The sequence below is a fragment of the Cavia porcellus genome, unplaced genomic scaffold (assembly GCF_034190915.1).
Source record: "Cavia porcellus strain 051 isolate PalLab524CR breed Dunkin Hartley unplaced genomic scaffold, mCavPor4.1 scaffold_1, whole genome shotgun sequence".
In the NCBI taxonomy this organism is placed as follows: domain Eukaryota; kingdom Metazoa; phylum Chordata; class Mammalia; order Rodentia; family Caviidae; genus Cavia; species Cavia porcellus.
In genome coordinates this window covers 165,269,684-165,291,844 of record NW_026947484.1, presented here as the reverse complement: position 1 = coordinate 165,291,844, position 22,161 = coordinate 165,269,684, and the positions used below count along the sequence as shown (strand labels likewise).

The 22,161-nt window shown below is 53.5% G+C and overlaps 1 protein-coding gene across 8 annotated transcripts in view; it reads left to right on the top strand.

The window, feature by feature from the left end:
* The first annotated feature begins 1,325 nt into the window (after positions 1-1,325).
* The window catches only part of Patj (PATJ crumbs cell polarity complex component), a 198,154-nt gene continuing 177,318 nt past the window's right edge, over positions 1,326-22,161 (top strand). For 3 of the 8 annotated variants that reach the window (XM_063259667.1, XM_063259664.1, XM_063259668.1), the window contains exons 1-9: positions 1,329-1,417; positions 7,906-7,961; positions 8,055-8,221; positions 8,978-9,175; positions 10,204-10,343; positions 12,083-12,287; positions 14,057-14,185; positions 19,389-19,610; positions 21,343-21,445. In XM_063259667.1, the coding sequence (XP_063115737.1) occupies positions 7,940-7,961; positions 8,055-8,221; positions 8,978-9,175; positions 10,204-10,343; positions 12,083-12,287; positions 14,057-14,185; positions 19,389-19,610; positions 21,343-21,445 (1,186 nt within the window). In that variant the 5' untranslated portion in view covers positions 1,329-1,417; positions 7,906-7,939. Of the gene's footprint in view, positions 1,418-6,758; positions 6,844-7,905; positions 7,962-8,054; positions 8,222-8,977; positions 9,176-10,203; positions 10,344-12,082; positions 12,288-14,056; positions 14,186-19,388; positions 19,611-21,342; positions 21,446-22,161 lie in introns of all 8 variants that reach the window. The other 5 variants (XM_063259674.1, XM_063259675.1, XM_063259665.1 and 2 more) reach the window with 4 other exon arrangements.

Sequence of the window (22,161 nt, the reverse complement as noted above, 5' to 3'; positions counted from 1 at the left end):
TCCTTCCGCCTCTGTGTTTCCGTGTGTGTGTGTGTGTGTGTGTGTGTGTGTGTGTGTCTGTGCGCGCGTGTGTGTGTCTGTGTGTGTTTGTATATCTGTGTGTCTGTGTGTGTGTCTTTGTGTCTGTGTGTGTGTGTGTCTGTGTCTCTATTTCTTTCATCAGTGTTTTGCAATTTTCTGCACAGAGGTCCTCTCTTCTAGGGTTGAGTTTATCTGAGGTCTTTGTCTCTCCTGTCTTTGTTCTCTGAGCTGTGGTGAATAGGATCCTCTTCTTGATGTCTTTCTCAGCCTGGTCATTACTGAGCATAAAAAGGCTCCTGATGCTGGGCCTCACCCACTGTGCTGCCTGACTGCGGTGGAGTGGATGCCCTGGTCTCTGCAGTTAGTGGAGCACTGCCCGCCTCCTCGTGTGTCCTTGCAGCGCTGCTTCCTGAAGCTATGGGACGCCTGCTGGCCCAGTGTCCTCATGCTGAGCAGTTGGGAGTCCCCCTCCTGCTGAACACACACCTTTCCAAGTCATCAGGGAACCTGCCTGTGAATCAGATGCCAGTGACTGAGTTTCTTTTTCACCATTGGTTCTTGAAGTAAAATGCCCAGAGTGGAAGTCCAAGGCTGATGACACCCCAGAGGCTGAAGGAGGCCTCCCCAGCTGGTGTCAGAAGTCAGGCTGTGAGTCAGGAGGGAGTAGGGCTGTGTGGGGTGGGGTGGGGCTGGAGGTGGGGGTGTGGCTGTCAGGTTTGGGTCCTGGTCCAGGGATTCCCTGAGGGATCAGGTGAGGTAAGGTTCCTGAGGAGGACTCGGGAGCCAGTTTTCTGGTTAAATAGGAGAGAGAATGGGGCAGACACACCCATTCACCTCCGGCCCACCTGCTCACCCATTCACCAATCCATCCACCCACCCACGAATCCAACCCCCATCCACCCATCATCCATCTACACACCCACCCATCCACACACTCATCTACCCACCCATCCGTCCACCCACCCGTTCACGTATCCACCCATCCTCCCACCCATCCACACGCTGCAGTCCGGGGCCCAGGGCTCTGCTCTGCAATCTATCCTTGGTCTGCAGATGCGGAGGATAGAGGAGCAGGGCAGGAGGGAGCCCACCGGGTCATCGCTCGCGCCCTGCCCCGCTGCCCTCGCCCCAACCTCCTCCCAAAGGCCCCATCTTGTCCCCTTCTCAGTCCCCATTCGCAGACCCCCATGCCGGGTTCCCCGTGCTCCTCGGTTCCTCCCTGTCTCCCCACCCCTGCTCCCGGTCCCCGCCCCTCCCCTCCCCTCCCTGTCCCCGCTCCTCCCCTCCCCTCCCTGTCCCCGCCCCTCTCTGTCCCCGCCCCTCCCCGTGGGAGGTGCAGGTGGCCCCGCCCACTTCCGTCCAGGTGAGCCACCCGAGTCTGCGTGGCGGCCGACAGGTAAGGGCGGGGGCCCGGGGACCCCAGACCCGAGCGACCCCGCGCCCCGCCCCGCGGCCCCGCGGGCCTCCGGCCTGCACTCTCCTGCCTCGGCGGCCTTGTCCGGGCGGCGGGGCCACGGCCCGAGGCCTGGTTCCGGGGCATCGCTGAGCTGGGCCGCGGCGGGGTTGGGGTAGGGACCGGGACGCAGGACACGGCCCAGCCCACCGCGGGTCAGGCCTTCGCACCGCGGACCCGCCCGCCACTTGCAGGGCACAGCCCACCTCACCCGCGACCGCGACTGCGGCCACCCGGGTCCCAGGCCCACCCGGGGCGGGCGACCCAGCGGCGAGGCGGCGCGGGGTCCCGGCAGGTCCTGGTCGAGGCCCCGCGGTGCGGTTCTGGTTCTGGTTCCCTGCCCGGCCTCGCCGGGAGCTTGGCAGGCTTGGGGACCTTGCTGTGTGAGATGAGTTCCCCAGACGCCAGTGGGATTTTCGGCAAGAATCCTGGCGTGAGCCGGGAAGAAGTTGGGTCCTGGCCTGGTCCCGGGCCTCAGTGGGCTGCGATCCTGCTGTCCTTCCCGGCGAATCCACAGAGCCGTGCGGGGCCCCAAATGCCACCCCCAGAGTGGGTGAGTCAGGCAGAAGTTTTGAGCAGAGCTGAAGCCCCCAGAGGCACACTGCTGACTGTACAGGGCATTTTCTTTCAGTTTGTGTTTTAGAGGTTTGCAAAAGGGAAAGTGTTAGTGGATTTTCTTTTTTTTTTTTTTTTTTTGAGTCAGGGTTTCACCATGTGTGATGTAGGCTGGTCTCACCTCACACTCAGCAATCCTGCCTCAGCCTCCCGAGTGCTGGGATTACAGGCATGTGGGATTACAGCGTGTCATTATGCTTTCTTACAGTGAATTCACCTGGAAAACTTTGCACTGTTGAGACAGTGGTTTACTATCCCCGACCTTTACACCTGCCTTGTGGGCCTTTTTACACCTGCACTGTAGCCCTTTTCCCCCACTCTTGGTTGGTCCTGGGTTTCCTGGGCTGGCCCCAGTTTATCTTCCTGCCTCAGCCTCCCCAGGGCTGATGTTATGGCCAGAGGCTCACACCTGGCTCCACAGCTCCGCAGCTGTAAATCATGCAGCCCACGTTCTCACTTAGTTAAAGTTTAAAGAACAGGAAAGCACGGGAGGTGAGGACAGGGCAGCTCCGCATCAAGGCCTCCCTTGCCTTGGTCACAGAGCCAGGCTTTCTTTGGCATAAACGCGACTGTCCTGTGTCTTATTTGGGGTTTTTGTGTAGGTTTTGGGTCGCTTTTAAAGCCCCTATTTTATGTGCTGGAGCAGGTAGTGGGAACTTCAGTAGCTGTGGATGCTCCTCCTTTTGTTTGTCTATTTTGAAGGGCTGGGATCCCACCCGTTCCACCTGCGCTGCACCCCAGCCAGAGCCCTGTGAAGCACTGGAGGGGCCCTCATGGCTCTGATAGGCCCTCTGGTTCTGCTCTCCGTCCTGCCGGCTGCAGTGCCTGTCTTGAGGTTGTCTGATCTGTGTGCCCCAGAAGCTCTCCCCACCTGGAGGCTGGTTCTGGGGGCCCTGGGGTGACGTGGGGGTCAGGGCCTGCCTCACTTGCAGCCACTTTGACAAGCAGAAGTGTTTTCTGGAGACGCCCTTCAGGGTCTTTCTGAAAAGTCCAGCTAGGCCCCGTCACACAGTGAGCCTTTGGCAGGTGAGGTGCTGGGCTTTTTAACATGGGAGTGAGCATGCAGCTAGTTGGGGTGAGACACTGTGTGACTGTAAAACACACTGGATTTTCAGGCAGTTTAAAATACCTTATTTACCTGGGTGTGGTGGCGCACACCTGTGTCCTAGACTCGGGAGGTTGAGGCGGAGGATCCACAGGAAATAGGCCAGACTGAACTATATAGCAAGACCCTGTGTCTAAAAACAAAAAATAAAAACATGAAAGACCTTAGTACTGTGACAGTGAAGCATAATTTGTATATATTGGATTAATTGAAATGGCATCATAGTTAATCGGGGACTGCTGGGATAGCCCTGTGGCTCTGCTGCAGCCCAGGTGGGCTCCCTGCCAGCTCCTGGGAGGGGTATGCTCCCAAGGGCTCACCCTGCACAGGGACCTTTAAACTTGGCCTGTGGTTCCCTTGGGTCTTCTCTAAGTGGCTTCTCAGAGGTGCCAATTGCTGACCCCTCTGCCCCCACAAAACTTCCTGTCACATAATTTAATGGTTAGCTTCCCTGAAGCCCAGGAATATCACCAGCCTTCTGGTCTGGAAGAAATGCTCACCGTGGCATTTGGTGAATGGGTACTGTGTGCTAGGTCAGAGGGGCCAGGGTATTTTATTTAGTCCTTTCAACTTGGATTGATTTATTATTTATTTTGTGATCCTGGGGATTGAACCCAGGGCTTTCACAGTGAGCTACATCTCTGACTTGTTTACTTTTGTGTATGCGTGTGTGTTTTATTTTGAGGCACCTTGCTAAGCTGATAAAATCACAAGGTTGGGCTCACTTTCTACCACCCTGCCTCAGCCTCTCAGATGCTAGGATTACAGGTGTGACCACCACACCTGGCTTGTTTTGTGTTTTGAAACAGTTTCACTATGTGGCCCAGTTGGCCTTGCACAACTGACAGATCTTCCTGTCTCAGCCTCCTGAGTGGGATTTTAGACATACACTAGCACGCCTGGTTCTTTTTAAGAATTGTATCTTCTGTGGGGCGAGAGTGGAGATGCCTATTAGGAGTCGGGGTGGCAGGCGCTCCTTCTGCTCTTCTTTGAGGACCCTCCTGCTGCTCTGGTTCACCATGGGAGTCTGCCCTCCCCAGGATGACCTCCCTGGTTATGGGCCTTCTCACTGTGCTCTCCCTAGGATTCAGCTCCCTGCACAGTTAAGCTGACGCTGAGGAAGGGTCCTGGGTTCCATCCCCAGTGCCACAGCCAAACAAGACAGAAGCAAACCCAAGACAAACAAAATCTGAAATCTCCAACACAGCCTGGGTTAGCCTTGATGATACAGTCTTCCCGCCTCAGCCTCCCGTGAGGATGGGATGGGGTGTTTGTGACTGTAATATTATTCATTTTGGGGGGGTGAGCTCAGCATAGCACCCGCTTGGATCTGTGCTGTGCAGCAGCTGAGGGTCTGAGGTGACAGATGCTGCTCTGTGAACCAGTGAGATAGGTTTTCACTGCTCGGCGCTAAACAGAGAGGAGGTCTGTGGATGGGCCTAGGGGGAAGGAAGCCCCTGTCCCCACCCAGGCCTGGACTTGGCACACAGTGATACAGCGCACTGCCCCATCCACCAGGTACTGTGCTGCAGGATCTGGGTGCCTTCCCTGCTTAGGAGATGGAGGGATCTCGGCCTCCTAAGTCTTCAGAAGAGAGGGCTCAGAGGTCAGAAGAGTGCCTGACAAAGGTCTTTAATTTGCCTAAAATTTTTTTTTTTTGAGGCAGGGTCCAGCCATGTAGCTCAGGCTGGCCTTAAACTCATGGTAATTCTCCTGCCTCAGCCTCGTGAGTGCTGAGATTACAAATGTGCACCACCATGCCCCAAAGATTTGCCTATATTCTTGACATTCTTGATCTGAAGAGGTTAATAAAACTTTTCAGTAAGTTTTCTTCAACCAGAAATTTAAATTAAGCTCCTATCTCTGTCAGCTTTTTTCAAGCATTCCATTAATAACATATTGGCTTCAGACATGGTTTTTATATATACATGAACAACACAATATTATAGTGATTTCTTTGGATCAGATCCCTCAGCAGCAGCCATCTAGGGAACATTCCCCGCCCCAGCTCCTGATGGGTGCCCGGAGTGTGTGTATGGAGTATAGTCGCAGGGCTGGACTGGCCTCACTGCAGGTGCCTTCTTCCTCTGGGAACCCCGAGGTCTGCTCTACCTAGGCCGCCTCCCCTATCTCTCTTCCTCTGCGGATGGGGCATGAGTGTGGTGGTGTCTGGGCTGCACTGAGTGCCAGTACCACTCAGTGGGGTGTGGAGGCCTGGAGGCCACCGAGGAGGCGCCCAGCTCGGGGTCGGGTAGAGAAGCCGCTCTGTCCTCTGCTGCCCCGTCCTCGGGTACTGCAGTCAGACCTTGGCACTGTGTGCCACTGTGCTGCCCGGGAGGATGCCTGTGCTGATTGGGACCGCGGTCATAGGCTGTATGGCCAGCCAGGCCCGTGGAGCTAGACGTCCTCAGATCGCTGTGACGCGCCTCAGATGTATAACAGGCGGACCCATGTCCTCTCCAGGGACCCTCACGTGTGTGTGCTTCATGTGCCTTGCATGTGTCTCACGTGTGTGCTGTGTGCGGTGTGCATGGCCTGGGCTTGCCCTCCAGCCGGACGGAGCCTCGAGTGCTGCATTCCCTGGGTCCTTGGCCCTGCGCCGTACCTGTGACGACCGTTTCCCTTCCAGGATTTGATTTTCCCAAGAGCTGTGCTGCAGAAAGCCATGCAGTGATGAGCAGCCTCACGCATCTGTGGCTGCCGCGGTGTTTCTGCAGCAGAGCTTGGCAGAGGGCAGTGTGGGTGGCTGTGGCCTGAACCCACCAGGTCCACTCCCGTGCTGCCAAGTTGCCCTCGTGAAGAGGCTGCTCCGTGCCCTGTTTTTCTGTGGATGGGGACCCTTGGCCTCTAACAATGAGTAAATGCCGTTGACATGGAGGGTAAAAGCGGGGATCAGCTGCCGTGGTTTGCACTCTTAGCTTTAAACAGGTCGGTGTATGGTTTGTTTTGGGACAAGACCTTTGTGTATAGCCCAGCTGGCCTCGTGCTTCGACTGTCCAGCCTCGGTCTCCGAAGTGCTAGGCTTGTGGGTGTGTGCCCATGCGCATCTCTAGAGAGCTCTGCGCTGCATCCCACTGGTCTGGGCACGTGTGTGGTCAAAAAGTGTGGAGCCCTCCATTGCCCCCCTCTGGGCACAGGTGCCCCCAGACAGGCAAGAGTTCTGAAACCCCCCAGAGCCACGGTCCACTGAGCTGGGTCTTTGGACAGGCTCCTCGACTCTCCTGGATGCCCTGACTCTTCTGGATGCCCGGCTCTGCCCTGTTGTCCCCTGCACGCTCCTGCTCACCATCCTGTCTAGTGAAACCCTGGCCCTGCGCCATGTCCAGGCTGACGTGGGGGAATTTGGTGGCCTGAGGCGCAGGCTTCCCGAGGGTCAGGACAGCACCTAAGCAGGTGCCCATGCTTCCAGGCGTGGCCAGGGACGCTGCCTTTGAGCTCTGTTACCCGGTGCTCAGGCTCAGTCCAAGCAGATCGCAGGAAGCTTCTCTGTGGAGAGCCACTCTGGGGACTTTGCCAGGTCCCCTGAATCTTGGTCTCTCATCTCACGTGCTTTTCTCCACACAGGATCCTTTCCAAAGTCTTCGTCATGGAGTAATACAGACCGAGAGTGCCTTGTTCCGCACTGTATGCACACGTGCAGCGCTGCCCGGTCAGTCCATGGCGCTCCTTCGCCTGCGCGCTCTCGAGCCCCTGCCCAGTGGCAGGAGGAAAGTCCTGTGTTGCCCTCCTCAGCCGGGGCCCTGTAATTAAAGGGAAAAGAAAAGCCACATGTTCGTGTGTGTCTGTAGTCACCGGGGAGGCTGAGGCAGGAGGGTCACTCATACCCATGAGTTCCAGACCAGCCCGGGAAACAGAAAAAAGTGAAACAAATGAAACAATGGCAAGAAGAACGAAATAAAAGAGAAAAGTGTGCACGTTTATTCAACATGCCACTGTGCTGAGCCACCTTTTGCATTCGTATCACTAATTAATCTCCCTCTGCTCTGGGTAAACAGTCTGTAAGGATAGGTAAGTATATTGGGCCTGGTGGTGCCCTGTAATCTCAGCCCTCAGGAGGCTGAGGCAGGAAGATCACTATAAATTTGAGGCTAACCTAGGCTACACAGTGAGTTCAAGGCCAACCTGGAATATACAGTGAGACCTTGTATTAAAAAAGTATATGAGTGAGTCAACTTCACATGAATGAAACTCTTCTTTCTGTTTTTGTTTATTTTCTGAGCCAGGGTTTCACCATGTAGTTCAGGCTGGCCTTGAACTCACCATGTAGCCTAGGCTAGCCCCAAAGAGATTTTCCTGCCTCAGCCTTCTGAGTGCTGGGCTTGTAGGTGTGTGCCATCACCCTTGGCTTGACTTGTGGCTTTCTTAAGTAAATAGTCTGTGAACCCCACGGGGAGGTCTTTTTGTGGACATACACCATCACTTCTCTTGGGAGATACTGGGGAGTCCGGGGGCTGTGATTCACCCCATACCTGCATTTCTAAGTCAGGAAAAACCCCCTGATGTCTGGAGGGAGGTTTAGTCAGAGAAGGAGGCGAGCCCCTACCCCTCCCACAGCTGCCTGCTCCCCTCCCCCCCACTCCAGGGCAGTGACCTGGATTCTCCGAGTGTCTGGTGCCAAGGATGGAGGCCGCCTTGGGCTGTCACTCTGCCTCACTCCCCTGTGGCGCAGACACTGTGGGAATTCATCTTTGTGTTTTAAATTTCCCTGCAGGTTTCTTTGCAAGTGATTGAAAAGAAAACTCGCGATGCCCGAAAACCCTGCTACAGGTAGGTGTGACTGAGCCTCGAGTCTCGTGTACCATGTCACGTGTCATGTGTCTGGGCGGTGGGGGGGCAGGCACTCACAGCTCCTCCTCTTAGACAAGCTGCAGGTGCTACAGGTGCTCGAGCGGCTGCGGGCTAAGCTGCAGGACAAGGGCGACACGTCACAGCATGACACACTGTCCACCTTCTGCGACGTGCTGCAGAGCCCGCTCTTCACCCAGATCCTCACACTGCAGAAGTCCCTGCGACAGCTCAAGGGCCAGGTGAGTCCCCAGCGTGGCATGGGCAGCGGCTCGTAGAGAATGGTGTTGGCCGTAAGCTGCCAGATGCTGATGGTGCGTTGTAGGCCGGGGCTTTGGGAACAGGGTTCTGTACTTAGTTAATAATGTGGACAGGTCCCAGAACTCAGGAGGCTGAGGCAGGAGGGTCACTGTGAGTTCAGAACCAGCCTGGGCTCCATGGTGAGTTCAAGGCCAGCCTGCACTGCACAGTGAGACCCTGTCTCCTCACTCTCTGTCTCTGTCTGTCTGTCTGTCTGTCTCTCTCTCTCTCTCTCTCTCTCTCTCACACACACACACACACACACACACACACACACACACACACATGCACGCACGCACGCACGCACGCACGCACGCAGAGAAATGGCCCAGGTGGTGGCTCATGCCTGGCTGTGCTTTACTTTCATGTGCCTGTCTCTCTCTTTTTCTGTTTCTGTCTCTGTATTTTCTTTCATAGGCTTGTCTCTCTCTGTTTTTCTCTGTGTCTCTATCTCTTGTTTTCCTCTCTGTCTCTCTCCATGTCTGTCTCTCTATTTCTGTCCCTGCCTCTCTCTGCGTCTTTATTATCTTTTAGTTTTGTGGACTGGGCTCTCTGCTCCCCGGGCTGGGCCCTAGCTTGTGCGCCCAGCCTCACGCATGTTTCTTCTGAGCCCTGCGCCTGTGCGGCCGAGCCGTGCCAGGCGGTCAGTAGGAGCCCCGTGCCCAAGATCTCTGCTTCACTCTCGGCTCGCCCCACAGCTCAGCCACAGCCCCTCAGCCATACCTGCCAACTTCGACTTCTCGCGGAAGGGCCTGCTCGTATTCACCGAGGGCACCACTGCCAATGGGCAGGCACCCCGGCCCGCTGATGCCTGCGTGGCCGTCCCAGGACCCGGCCCCTGGGCCCTGCAGCTGGGCAGTGACAGCTTCAACGCTACCGTGGAGCGGCTGGCCCAGGTGAGGCCCCTGCAGAGGGACCCGGCTCGCGTCTCTTGCTTGGGGTTAAGAGGGAAAGCACGGATGTCTGGGGGCTTCGTGGGGTGTCCCACATGCAGACTGTGCACCTCCTGCACTTTGGGGAGCATGTCTCCCGTTTTCCATCCGGCTGTTGAAAATCTGTTGTAAAATCCCTTGAGAAAACCCGTGTCGGGAGGGCGATCTTAGAGATCCAGCAGCATCCAAGGCCCTTCTCCTAAGAAGAGAGAACCCTGGGGCACTCCTGGGGCAGGGAGCATCTGTGTAGATGGCCTCAAACAGCCCTGGAGCTTTTTAACTTTATACCAAAACGAACTGGTGGTTGCTGGAAATAATATGCCTTGGGCATCTAGGAAAATGATTTGAAAGAGGAACCCCACTGCAGCCCTGTACCTATTTAAAGTTAAATGACAGTTGGATTTGGGTGGGTGTTAATTTTTGTTTATTTTACCACCTAATAAAGAGCTTTGCACATGAAATTTGAGTTTGAAACTTAAAACTGTCTGAACTGGGCAGCATGTCACCTTAATCCCAGCTGCTAGGGAGGCTGAGGCAGAAGGGTCATGAGTTTGGGAGAGCTTAGACCTTTTAGCAAGACTGTGCCTCAAAATAAAATGTGCACCAAAATGAGATAAAAATAAAGTAGTCTGCTCAAGGTGTGGTAGTTCAGTTTCATTTGGGATTTTTTTTTTTTTTTTTTTTTTGTATTAGGGATTGAACGCAGGGCTTTCTGAGATGTATCCTAGCCTGTTTTTTACTTTTATTCTGAGACTTTTATTCTGGGAGGCTCATTAAGTTTCCCGGCCTGGGTTAGAGCTTGCAGTCCTCCTGCCTCAGCCTCCCAGAGTGCTGGGTTGATGGACCTGTTCCTCCATGCCAGGCTCCAGCTCCTTGTCTGACTTCAGGACTCGATCTGTGTCACTAGTAGATTCCACACACACGAGTGTGGCCCAGGCACAGTGCATGCTGGGGAGTGGCCATCCTGACTGATGTCCCCTCTGTCCCTTCAGGGCCGGCAGGTCGAGTACATCAGTATTGAGCGGCCGCCAACCGGGGGCCTGGGCTTCAGCGTGGTCGCCCTGAGGAACCAGCGCCTAGGGGAGGTGGACATCTTCGTAAAGGAGGTGCACCCAGGCAGCGTGGCCGAACGGTGGGTGCCGGTGCTTCCTGATGGTTCTGAAGGTGGGGTGCTGATGGTGGTGATGATGGGGGTGATGACGGTGATGGTGCTGATGGTGGTAATGACAGTGATGATGGTGATGGTGGTGATGCTGGTGGTGATGACAGTGATGATGGTGATGGTGGTGGTGATGACAGTGATGATAATGTGGTCCCCCAAGTCACACTTCTCACCCAACAGATTTCCATGACCCATGCCTTTCCTCAGCAGCAGCCGCCTCATATGGTTCAGTGCCTGGGGAGCAGACACCCAGGATGCCGTGGTTCAGGGTTGGAGTCTAGTTCTGTTGCTAGGGACGGGGGTCTGGAGTGAGGGCGCTGCCTTCACAGTGTGGCAGATCCATTGCTCAGCGGCTGCTCTTAATTATGGAGGACCCCAGACTCATACGTTCCAGGGATCGGAAACTTGGGGAGCTACAGTTGAGCTGGGGCAGCCCCAGACCTGGGGAGCAGAGGCCGAGGCTCAATGGGGAGAAGCAGGTCAATCAGAAGCAGGAAGTGAGGGCTGCCTGGAAGCCCGGGTCTGGGGTCAGTGCGAGTGCAGCCCTGGGAGTGGGTTTGGGTGGAGCCTTGGGTGCCAGCTGTTCCCCCGTCCCAGGGTTCTGGTTGCTGTGCCTCAGCCATGACAGCTCACGTGCTCTGAGAGGCATGAGGCAAGGGAACGGCTTCTCGTCACTCAGCTTGTGTGCTCAGGAGTGTTATTCCAGGTCCCTGAAGAAATCCTCCTTTATGAAGCAGACCTCACAGGTGTTTGCTTTCTCTTTTGGGGATTCTCTCTCTCTCTCTCTCTCTCTCTCTCTCTCTCTCTCTCTCTTTCTCTCTTTCTCTCTGTCTGTCTGTCTGTCTGTCTGTCTGCCTTCCTTGTTTAGAGACCAGGCTCTTGTTAGGAAGTTCAGGCTGGCTAGGACTCACAATGGTCCTCCGGCTTCCACAGGTGAGCGCTGCCTCACCCGTCCTGGGTCTCCTCATGGGCAGCAGCAATGCACGGTCAGCCACGTCTCACGCACTCACTCCCTCACTGACATAGCTCTCATGAGTCCTTGGCCACACTTGAACCTGGGCTCCTTCAGCCCCAGCCCCTCAGCCTCAGGATGACAGGCAAGCACCACCCTGCCCGGCCCCCACAAGGACATGGGCATAACTCCTTGGGGTGCTGGGGTCCTGGGGTCCTCTGCAGACCAGTGGTGGCAAGGGAGCACAGCAGGGGCCTGTGTGCGGCGAGGCTGCGCTGTGCTGGATGCAGTGACCCCGGTGGTGGGTGGAGCTGGCCGAGGACTCCGAAGTCCATTTGAGTGGTGCTTGCGCTCACAGAAACTTGGCAGAAGGGCCCTGAAATTGTTCGTGTTCATTTTCTTAGGCGATGAGTTTTACAGTTGTGTGCATGCATGTGTGTATGCTTACAAGTGTGTGCGTATATATACATGTGTATGCACACATATGTGTACATATGTGTGTGTATGTGGATATATGTGTGTGTGTGCATGCGTGTGTGTGTTCACGCAGCCTGCATTCAGTGAGGCATTGCATGATGAGTGAGCCAGTTGTTAGGCCTCAACCAATCCGGGACTTGGGGACGCATACCATGTGCAGGACTAGTGATCTTTGGGGTGTGTACGCTGCAGCAGTGCCATGAGCAACACACCGCTCCCCAGTGTTTCGGACCGTGCTGTGCCTGCTGTAAACGTGACTTTATTTTCTCCTGTGATTCAGGGATCAGCGGCTGAAGGAGAACGACCAGATTCTGGCCATCAACCACACGGCCCTGGACCAGTCAGTCTCCCACCAGCAGGCAGTTGCCCTGCTGCAGCGCAGCACGGGGCCCCTGCACCTTGTGGTGGCCAGGGAGCCGGTGCTTGCGAGCAGCGGATGCCCTGGAAGCCCCCCGGGCCTGGCACCCTTGGCTGCGCCTGACGTGGTGAGTCGTGGGCAAGCACGGCCCTTAGTGTGGGATGCGTGAAGGTAATTTCCGGGTTTTTTGGGGCAGGGTCTCCCTGCATGATATACTTTTTTTTCAATGTCCTATGGGTCTTCTTAAGATTACTTTTAAATATATAGACCATTCTGAATAGGAGGTGTAATTTATTTGATGATGGAAAGTCTTGTGTTTCCCAATGATGGAGGGTTTTTACTAGAGTTTTACTGCTGAGCGTTTGAGGAGTGGTTATTTTAGAAGCATTATTTTTGTGGATGATGGCAAGAGTGACGGCTTGGTTATCGATGTTGCAGAGTTACAGGCCTTTGCCTTCCTGGGAGGGTGTGCAGTGTATGGCTCAGAGGAAGAGCTTCTGTCTCTTCTGGGAGCCTCAAATTCGCTTTGTTGATTTTGGCTGCATCTTGGGAACGCAGATATAAATCCTGTGTCCTTACAATGCTAAGAGCTGGCTGCTCTCTCCGCTCTTCCTTCCTTGGGACGGAGGGAGAAGCAGTATGCTAGGGCACAGCGAGGGCTCATGCAGGCAGTGTTCCTGAAGTAAGTGAGTGGTGGGCGCCCTGTGTGCAGAGATCTGGGCTTCCAGAGAACAGGCAGTGCTCCTGCTCCGTGCTCTGTATGTCTTCTCAGTGCTCCTGCGTGCTTATTTGATTATTTGATTATTATTTGTGTGCGTGTGGGTGGTGTCAGGAATCGCACTCAGGGCCTTCTTGCTGAGCAACCTCACCAGCCCTTGCTTCCCCTCTTACTTTAGGGTCTTGAAGTACCTAAGATGCTGAGGCAGGGTTTGAACTTACAGTCCTCCTGCCTCAGCCTGCAGAGTGCAGGAGTCACTGCTCTGTCTGCCTGGTGTCTCTTACCCATGCGTTGCTGTCCCCTCCCCTGTGCTTGTGTGTCATTAAGACAGGGTCTCACTGTGTAGCCCAGAGTGGCCTTGAAATCACAGAGACCCTCCTGCCTCAGCCTCCTAAGTGCTGGGATTATAGGCATGTGCCACTACGCCAGTTTGTCGTACAGCTTAAGTGCCCTCTCCTCACCCTGAATTATGTGTCTTAGGCCCCATCCTGGCCCCTCCATGACTCTTTGAGATTTGCCTTCAAGTTGAGGGAACACTCTTTTTGGTGCTGGACCTGTGCTCTGTCCTGGGTGCAGACTGGATGGTTCTGGCACAAAGTGCTGAGGGCCTGACACTCACCCTGTGGTTTAGTTGTGTTTCAGATTCTCTCCTGGATCACGTATCCCTGAGAATAGGGGCATCTGGGTTTGTCTATGTGTGTCTGTGCACACCTGGGTGTCTATGTGTTTATCTGTGTACGTATGTGCATGTGTCTGTGTATCTGTGCACCTGTGCATGTCTATGTCTTATGTGTGCATGTGCAGTGTCTCTGTGCAGTGTCTGTGCACTGTGTGCCTGTCTGTGTCTCTATACATGTATGCCTGTGTCTGTGTGTCTTATGTGTGCCTGTGCACGTGTCTCTGTGTGTGTCTATGCACTGTGTGCCCGTCTGTGTGTCTATACACATATGAGTGTGTCTGTGTGTCTTATGTGTGCATGTGTGTCTCTGTGTGTGTCCATGCACATGGGTGTGCACTGTCTGTGTGCATGTGTCTGTTGCGTGCCTGTGTTTGTCCAGCCCCAGGGAGCGCTCTCGGCGCTTGGTGCTCATCCTGGCCTCAGCTGGTCATGGTCCGGAAGAAGCAGGCGCTGACCCCTGTGCCCTGACTCCCTGGCTCTGTGCTCTGTCACCCTGCAGGTTCGCTGGGGCCACATGGAGGAGGTGGAGCTCATCAACGACGGCTCTGGCCTGGGTTTTGGGATCGTCGGGGGGAAGTCGAGTGGCGTGGTGGTGAGGACGATCGTGCCTGGAGGACTGGCAGATCGGGTAAGTGGATTTTGGCTTTGCAGAGTTTAAATTTTATGACATTTTATAAATGAACTACTGGGACATGTGACTTTATAGCTAGAACTTAGTATTGCTTTAAAAATGAACAGGCATGTGGCAGGGTGAGAGAGGGCCACATAGAAAGAACCCACCTCAAAACACAAACGAACAAAAAGTTTTATCCCAGAAGTGTCGGTACCTACTTGGCTTCATTTTACACAGCTCTTAATGGCCTTTTTTTTTTTCCTTTCAAAAAGAGTTGTTGATAAACATTCTTGCTAATCCTAAGGAATGTCAGACACCCACAGGCCTCTCCTCCAGGTTTACTTTCAAGGGTTTAGATTATAAATCAGAAGTGCAGTGACCACAGTGCTGCTTGAATTAAAATTCCCTGATACTGCGAATCAAGTGTTGCTTTTCATATTGTTCTTATTATCATCATCATTTTGGCTTTTTGAATCAGGGTCTCACTATTAGCCCGGCCTGGCCTCCATGTGTGTACTGCCACACCCAGCCAGCAACTGTTTTTCCTTAATTTCACACAGAATAAAATGTTAAATATCGCGTTTGGCTTTTAAGAATTACTTCTGAAGTTTCCTTGTGAGGCCCCTGAGCATACATACTGAGCATGTATTAGGTGGGAGGCTAGGATAAATTAGAGCTCACTCCAGTTAGTGCCACGTCAGTGTACTGGACAGAAGTCTGCTATCGTTATCTATTAGTATGTCAGCATCTCCCTTCTGGAGATATAAGCAGGAAACAGGAAACGCATGATGAGTTCCTCCTTTCTGATGGAGATTGATCCAACTTTTTTTTTTTCATGGTACTGGGGATTGAACCCAAGTCTTTGTGGTGAGCCACAACCCAGCCCTTTTTAAATTTTTATTTTGAGATAGGGTCTTGTTAAGTCACTAAGCTGACTAGGCTGGACTCAAACTTAGGACTCTCCTGCCTCAGCCTTCCAGAGTGCTGGGATGCCAGGAGTGGCCACCACACCATGCCGGCTGCTCTCCCCTGTCCAGTGGCGGCTGGGGCTGATGGTCCCACTGCCCCTCCAGTCTTGTCTGTGTCAACAGCAGGAGTTCTCCAAGCTGGGGCTCTGGGCTCTGGGCTCTGGGGTCTGAGAACAAGTGAGCCACAGCAGAGACACAGTCACATCTCTGACCCTTCCACCCCTGACAGCAGAGAGGCCGTCGCTGCTGGAGTCTTAGTATAAAACGTGGCCATGGCCACAAAGTGTGTGTGGCCTCCACATTTTCTCACTGTGTATACTTCCCACAAAAGAAAAGAAACACCAGGTCATATAAGGCTGTGCGTAATGTAAAATCACTAATTCAGTGACCTTAGACCTCTGATGTATCTTTTTAATACTGTGCAATCTGTCTTAGTTACTTCCCTGTTGCTGGGATAATATACCCAACATCCATGAGTTATAGGAGGAGATGTTTATTTGGCCTACAGTTTATCTCTAACAGAGATAGACTCCACAGTTTCAGTCTCTAGTCTGCTAGCTCAATGGTAGGACAGCATGGCAGATGGCACCACAGAGGAACAGTCCATGGCAGGGCAGGCAGGGGGCAGGAAGCGGCTGGCCTCCCTTTCCTTTTTACTCTATTCAGGGTACAAGCCTATTGAGTGATGCCACCCACCAGGGTGGGTCTTTCCCTTACCCACCCCCAGTCCTGTGCTTCCCCAATCAGTAGACCAATCCAGTTACCACACCCTTAATCCAGTGTCACATCATGATCCAGTCACACCCGGACGCCCACCCGTGAGTGGATATCAGATACAGCATGAGCCCTAATAGTGACCAAATGGAAGGCTCCAGTTAGGTCCTGCCCTGGGCCAAAGCACAAAGACTGTCCTGGGAAAAGAACCTAGCTGTGAGATAAGCTAGATCTTTTGTTAAAAATACAGAACAGAATTTTTATTTTTGAAATAATAACTGTCATAAAAATTATGTTATGCAGCATTTAATAGAAACTTTTCTGAAAATGAATAAAATGAGCCTGCTATGCCCAGGAAAACACTTATAGTGTTAATCAGCAATGATAAATTTAGAGCTTTCAAAAGATTGGAAGTTAAAAATATTATATTTACTATGCCCTTGAAGTTTCTACTATTTGGAGACTTTTCTGAGTGGATTGTTAATGAGGGTCACCAATGTAATTTTTTAGGATAAAATGAAATACATTAATATGCAGAAGATCTGTATAACTATGTGAATCAGTATTTTCTAAATACCAGTATGTGCTGTGTTAAATTAATTCTCTGAGTTACAGAAAGGTATGTTTTTAGTTTTTGAAGAAAATATTTGATTTTTTTAGTTCTTTTTGTAGTTCAGCCCTGACTTGTTATAGGTTTAAAAAAAAAAAAAAACAAATAATTGGAACATATGTAGAGGTAGGATCTTACTTTGTTGCCCAGGTTGGCCTCAAAGACCTGGACTCCAGGGGTTTCCTTACCTTGGCCTTATAGCTGGTAGGATTACAGACATTTTTTTTGGTACCAAAAATCAAAATTTGGGACCTCATACTTGCCAGGCAGGCACTGTGTCACTGAGCTATATCCCTGGCCCTATTTCTCCTCCTCCTCCTCTTTCTCTTCCTCCTCTTCTTTTTTTGTTTTATCCCTGAAATAAAATGGATTTAGAAAAAAACTAGAGAGATTTAATATTTCCTCCACCTAACTGGCCCAAAAACCAGAATTACAGGCTTGCAGCACTGAGCCCAGCTCACATACCTGTTTTTTAGTTGAAACTGTCAAAAAAATGTGAGTGTAAAATAGCTCAGCCCGAATGTGTTTGCTCAGATCAGCACACTTTCCCTCTGCGGCTGTGCAGGGGTACCTGGTGGTGTCACCCTGGCCCTGCATCCCCAGGTAGCTGATCGGCTGCTTGTTCTTTCGTTCTCTAAGACCTCACAGCTATCCAGGCCGGCTCCTAACGGTTTTGGAAGCCTGAGCGGGGCGCAGGGACCCAGCTCCTCCAGTGTCCTCTCGTGGGGACGGGTCAGGAAGTGCCATCCCAGGCGCTGCTAGCGGGCTGTCATTTTGGTGTCTTTCCCGTCAATCTATTTTTACACTTGCCAATTCCTCAGAACACCTGCTTTTCTGCCAGAAGAAAATGTTTGACTTTCAGTGACAGATGCAAATTGTTGGTGTCATTTCCAATTAAGAGCTGAGGTGAAATCGCAGGAAGTGGTGCCTGCCAGGACTCCTGAGGGCTGCCTTCTGGGGTGCCCTGCTGGGCGCGGCTGCACCTGTGTGTCCACCTCGGGTGCTGCCTCCCACACAGCAGCTGCTCCTGCGCTTCCTGTGCTGCCTAGCTGAAAGCAGCGCCGAGGCACCGCTGACCACCTAGGGCCTTAGCCTCTGGGGCCCCTTTTCCACCTCCCCACTCTGAGCACTGCTTCCTCCCCGCCACTGGGGGCGCACTCCTGCCACTCCGCTGGAGTCCTACCGCCCACAGCACAGCGGCAGCCTCACCCACTGCAGCCTCAGACTGGCGCCCTCCCAGCAGAGCGGGCTGATGGAGGCCTGTGCGTCTCTGTCCCGGTCTCCAGTCTTTCTCCGGGGAGGTTTCATGTGTAATTTGCAGACGCTGCCACCGGAACCGCGTTAGACGTTTAGAGCCAGGTTTGCTCCTCGCTGCTTTTCTCCTTCTAGGGCCATCTCCCTCTCCCACGTGCAGAATGCCTGTTTTCGCGCCTTCCTTCCTTGTTCCTTTCCTTCAAGCTGACTTGAACCCAAGGCCTCATGCCTTGGGCAGCACTTTTCCACTGAGCTATGCCCTGTGCCCACAACATGGTGCCTCTGTTTCTCACCCTACGGTGCAGGAAGCGATAAGTTAGCTGCCCACTGAAGTGCTGCACCCTGGGGATGCTGAGGCAGGAGGCAGCAACAGACTGTGGGCAGCTCCCACGCTCACCTGAGCCCACCTCCCAGATTAGAGGGTGACCCAGGAGGGCGGCTTCTGACTGTGAAGTCTCACAGGCGTGGTTTTCTAACTCCCAGCTGTACTGGCTTTGTGACAGGGTGCTGTGAGGAATTAAAGAGGAGTTGGGGTATCGGGGTTACCCTCCTTAAAAACGCAGAGGTGGACCTGCTGCAGAAATTCCTTGGAGGAAAGCTGGGCGAGGGGCACCTCTGGACCAGCATCTTTGATGTTTCTCTATGAAGCATGCATGGATGCATACACAGGCATCCACGGTGCCCCACGCATTTAGGTGGCAAAAGTCACCCCATGATCACCAGTGTCCTTGTGGCCCATGCAGGGCTGTCCCTCTCGGACGGAGCCCAGAGGAGGCCTGCACTCGCCTCCTGGCTCTGACCCCAGCCCCCACACCCACCGGCCCCCGTGCAGACCCGACCCACATAGTCCTTGCCCTCAGCTCTTCTCTGTCCACCCCATGTCTCCCCTGTGTGTCTTTCATTTGTTTGTTTCTGAGATGAGATCTCACTCTATAGTTCAGGCTGCCCTGAAACTCAAGGTGATTATCCTGCCTCAGCCTCCTCTGTGTCTTCATCTTTTCTGGATACTCAGGCTAGATCATGGGGCTTGAGCCCCTCTTTCCCACACCCCACAGAGAAGCTCTCAGCAGAGCCTGTTGACACTGCTTGCAAACATGTGGAACCTGCCTCCTACCCTCACTGCTACCCTAGTCCATGTGGCTGACGTCCCCTTCCAGAGCTGTGCTGAGTTCCGGCTGGCATGGGGTCTCGGGCCGTTCTTCTCCTGTTGTCCGTCATCAGTGACCCTGCCATACACGGTCGTCGAGGTTGCCTGTCCTGTCTGACCCACTCTCGCCTCCTGTGCTCCTCCAGGTTCTTTGCTCAACCCCAGTTGCTCCATCCCAATGTCGCTGAGCTCAGTGACTTTGTCACGGTGCAGCTATCTGGAGGTTTCTGTCCCCTTCCTCCTCGAGCCTGGGCTTCTGTGCCCTTCCGGGTCACAGGCCGCTCATACACTGGCCTTGATGCCAGAATGTATACACATGCGTGTTCAGGGTTCTACTGCCAGAATCCTGTGTTAGGCAAGTCAGCCTTCACCCCGGAGGCTCAGGGACTTGGCCTGCGTGAAAATTCCAGCTTTTTACGCGGCTTCCTCAGGAGAACTCATTTCAGCAGTGGGAGTGGAGGAGTTGCAGTGGACCAGGGTCATGACCCTATTGGCTGGGGTGACTTTTGTTTTCTTGGGTTAAAGGATGGAAGGCTGCACACTGGGGACCACATCCTGAGGATCGGCGGCACCGATGTGCAGGGCCTGAGCAGCGAGCAGGTTGCCCAGGTGCTGAGGACCTGTGGGAGCATGGTCAGGATGCTGGTGGCCCGGGATCCAGCGGGCGGGATCATAGTGAAACCCCCCACACCCACCACCTCGCCTGTCGCCCTGCCTGCTGTCCTGACCAGCAGGAGCCCTGCTTCGGTGAGTAAGAGATACCACCAGGGTCACACCACCAGAGAGGCGGGTGTGGCCTCGAAGGAGACCTGGGTGAGGTGCAGGGATAACCTCAGTCCCTGAGGGGTCATCGCTGGTGCCAGCGGGATGCCTGGTAATGACACTTAGCTGCAGGGACAGGTCTCCCTGCAGGAAAGCAATAACGATCTCAGTCTTGACTTCTGGTCACTGCCCAGCTCTGCACTGTCCTGTGACCTCGAGTGGGGCCACCACCCCTCTGCAGGCTGCAGATGCAGCTCAGCAGCTCAGTGCTAGGTGTGTGGGGCATGGAAGCTGGAACTGGGTTCAGGGCTCTTAAGGATCTGCTTGAAAGCCCAGTAAAATGAATGCAAAGCCAAGGGTCTCAGAAAGAGGGCCCAGTCCAAGGTAGGGGAAGAAAATAGGGTGATAGTGGCAAGATCCCCAGTCCACATCCTGAGGCCTCACTGTGGTCTGCAGCAGGGTTGCCTGCCTTTTCCTCCTGGAAGCCACAGGATAGAGGATTTTCTTTCAGATTTGTTTGCTCATGTCTGCAGTGTGTGAGTAACGGCTACGTCCACTGTGGGGCGTTGGTCCATGGGCTGCTTCCCAGTCTTCCCAGTCTCCTCCATTCCCTCTCTCATGCCTTCCTCAGCTGGAAATTTTCTTTGTGCTTTCTTTCTTTTCTTTTTCCTTTTCCTGTATGCTGGGGATAGAACCCAGGACCTGGTGTGTGCCAAGCAAATGTTCTCCACTGAGCTATACCCCTAGTTCTTCATATTTTTAATTTTGAGATGGGTCTGGCTAAAAATGTGGTGGCACACATCTGTAATTCCAGTGGAGGCTGAGGCAGGAGGATCACCATGAGTTGTTGCCAGCCTAAACTAGAGAGCGAGAGCCTCTGTTATTTTTTTAACAAAAAATAGTGTTTGAAACAGCCTGGGGGACTTGGCAAGGCCCTGTCCTAAACCTAAATGGTGGCTGAGGGTGCAGCTCAGTGCTCACTGAACTTAACCCCCAGCACTGCCAACTGTTCCTTCATCCAAAGCAGCTGTTTCCTCCCCTGCCTTTGCTCCAAGCCCAGAAGCTTCCCCTTTGTGAGGACCTGAAGGTGGGGGAACAGCATGTGATCCAGTCCATGCGGGTCCCACCCGAAGGTGGGTGCTGTCCTAGGCCCAAGCTCTGGGACAGAGATTCCAGAACATTCAGGGTCAGTCTTTCCTGTAGAGCTCACAACTGCTAGCCTGACTTTTGTTTTGCAGTGTCCTGGGGGGGAAGCGTCTCGGGGTCTTCCCGAGTGGCTGTGTTGGTTTTCTGTTGCTGTGGCCCATTCACTGCAGACACAGCTGTGTCGGTTCACAGCTATGGTCAGAGCTCCCAGCTCAGACCCCGAGCATGGCACGGCCCAGGTGCTGGCCAGGCCCACTGTGGCCTGGGCCGTCCGGGTGTGGGTGGCCCAGTTCCCATGGCTGTCGGGTGCGCAGCCCTTTTCTGGGCTGCCATCAGCCTGAGGTCTTGCACCTTGGACAGGTCCTGGTCCAGTGCTGCTGGACACAATGATTAGATGAGTTCTTCTCCCCCTGCCACCAGCGGTCTAGCACCAGAGCCACTTTGGAGGCTGTGGGCCACAGGAATCATCCTAAAATTCTGCTTCCTGTAGAAAAACTCGATGGCTCTCCCACACGCCTGTGACCATAGCTGCGTAGCCAAACGTATAGTCAGGCTTGCTGTTTCCTCCTAGGACAGTTCCTCACTTTTTGAAACTCACAACGTTGAACTCGTTAAACAAGACGGGCAGAGCCTTGGGATTAGGATTGTTGGCTACGTTGGAACATCTCACACAGGTAAAGGGGTCGCCGCTCTCCTCTGTCACAAGTGATCATGCAGGGCACTAAGGGTTTTTAGAGTAAAATTGTGTACCTTCTGTTTTAATTTAATCCCTGAACAGTGAAAGCATGACTCTAGAATAGCAGCCAGTAACTTTTCAGCAATTAGCAAATCACCTTTTCATCTCAGTGGTTTAATGGTGGGGCTAGAATTCGTCAAGGCCTGCATTTAACTGTCCAGTTCAGTGAGTAACATTAGGATTCCACCTCCTGCTGTGCAGAGCTGTAGCCTGCAGTGTCCTGTCACTTGGCGCTGTGTCTGTGCGGGAGTGAGGTGAGGGTGTAGTGCCGCACCTTGCAAACAGCTGAGGGTTAGGGTTATGTTTAATCACGGAAAACGGTAAAGCAAGTATTTGTAAAGGAGGAGCAGGAAAATAAAGTAAAAGCGTGCACATAAGCACATGGCTGTGAATAAAACTGAGTAAGTCTCCCCACCTCCCACCTCCCCTGCCACTGAGTCCTGCAGAGAAAGCTTTGGTAGCTTTCACAGTGGGAAGTTTCCTTTTATTGTAAGAGAATCGCTGGGATAAGAGAAAGTAAATCTTTACATTAAGTTTGGTAATTGCATGAAGATTCAGTTGTGAGATCGTTTATCTTTCTGAAAAGCAGCAAGATTGGAGCGTCCGTTTCTGTTAAGCAGTTACCTGCCCCGCAGCAGGTGGAGCATTAGGGTG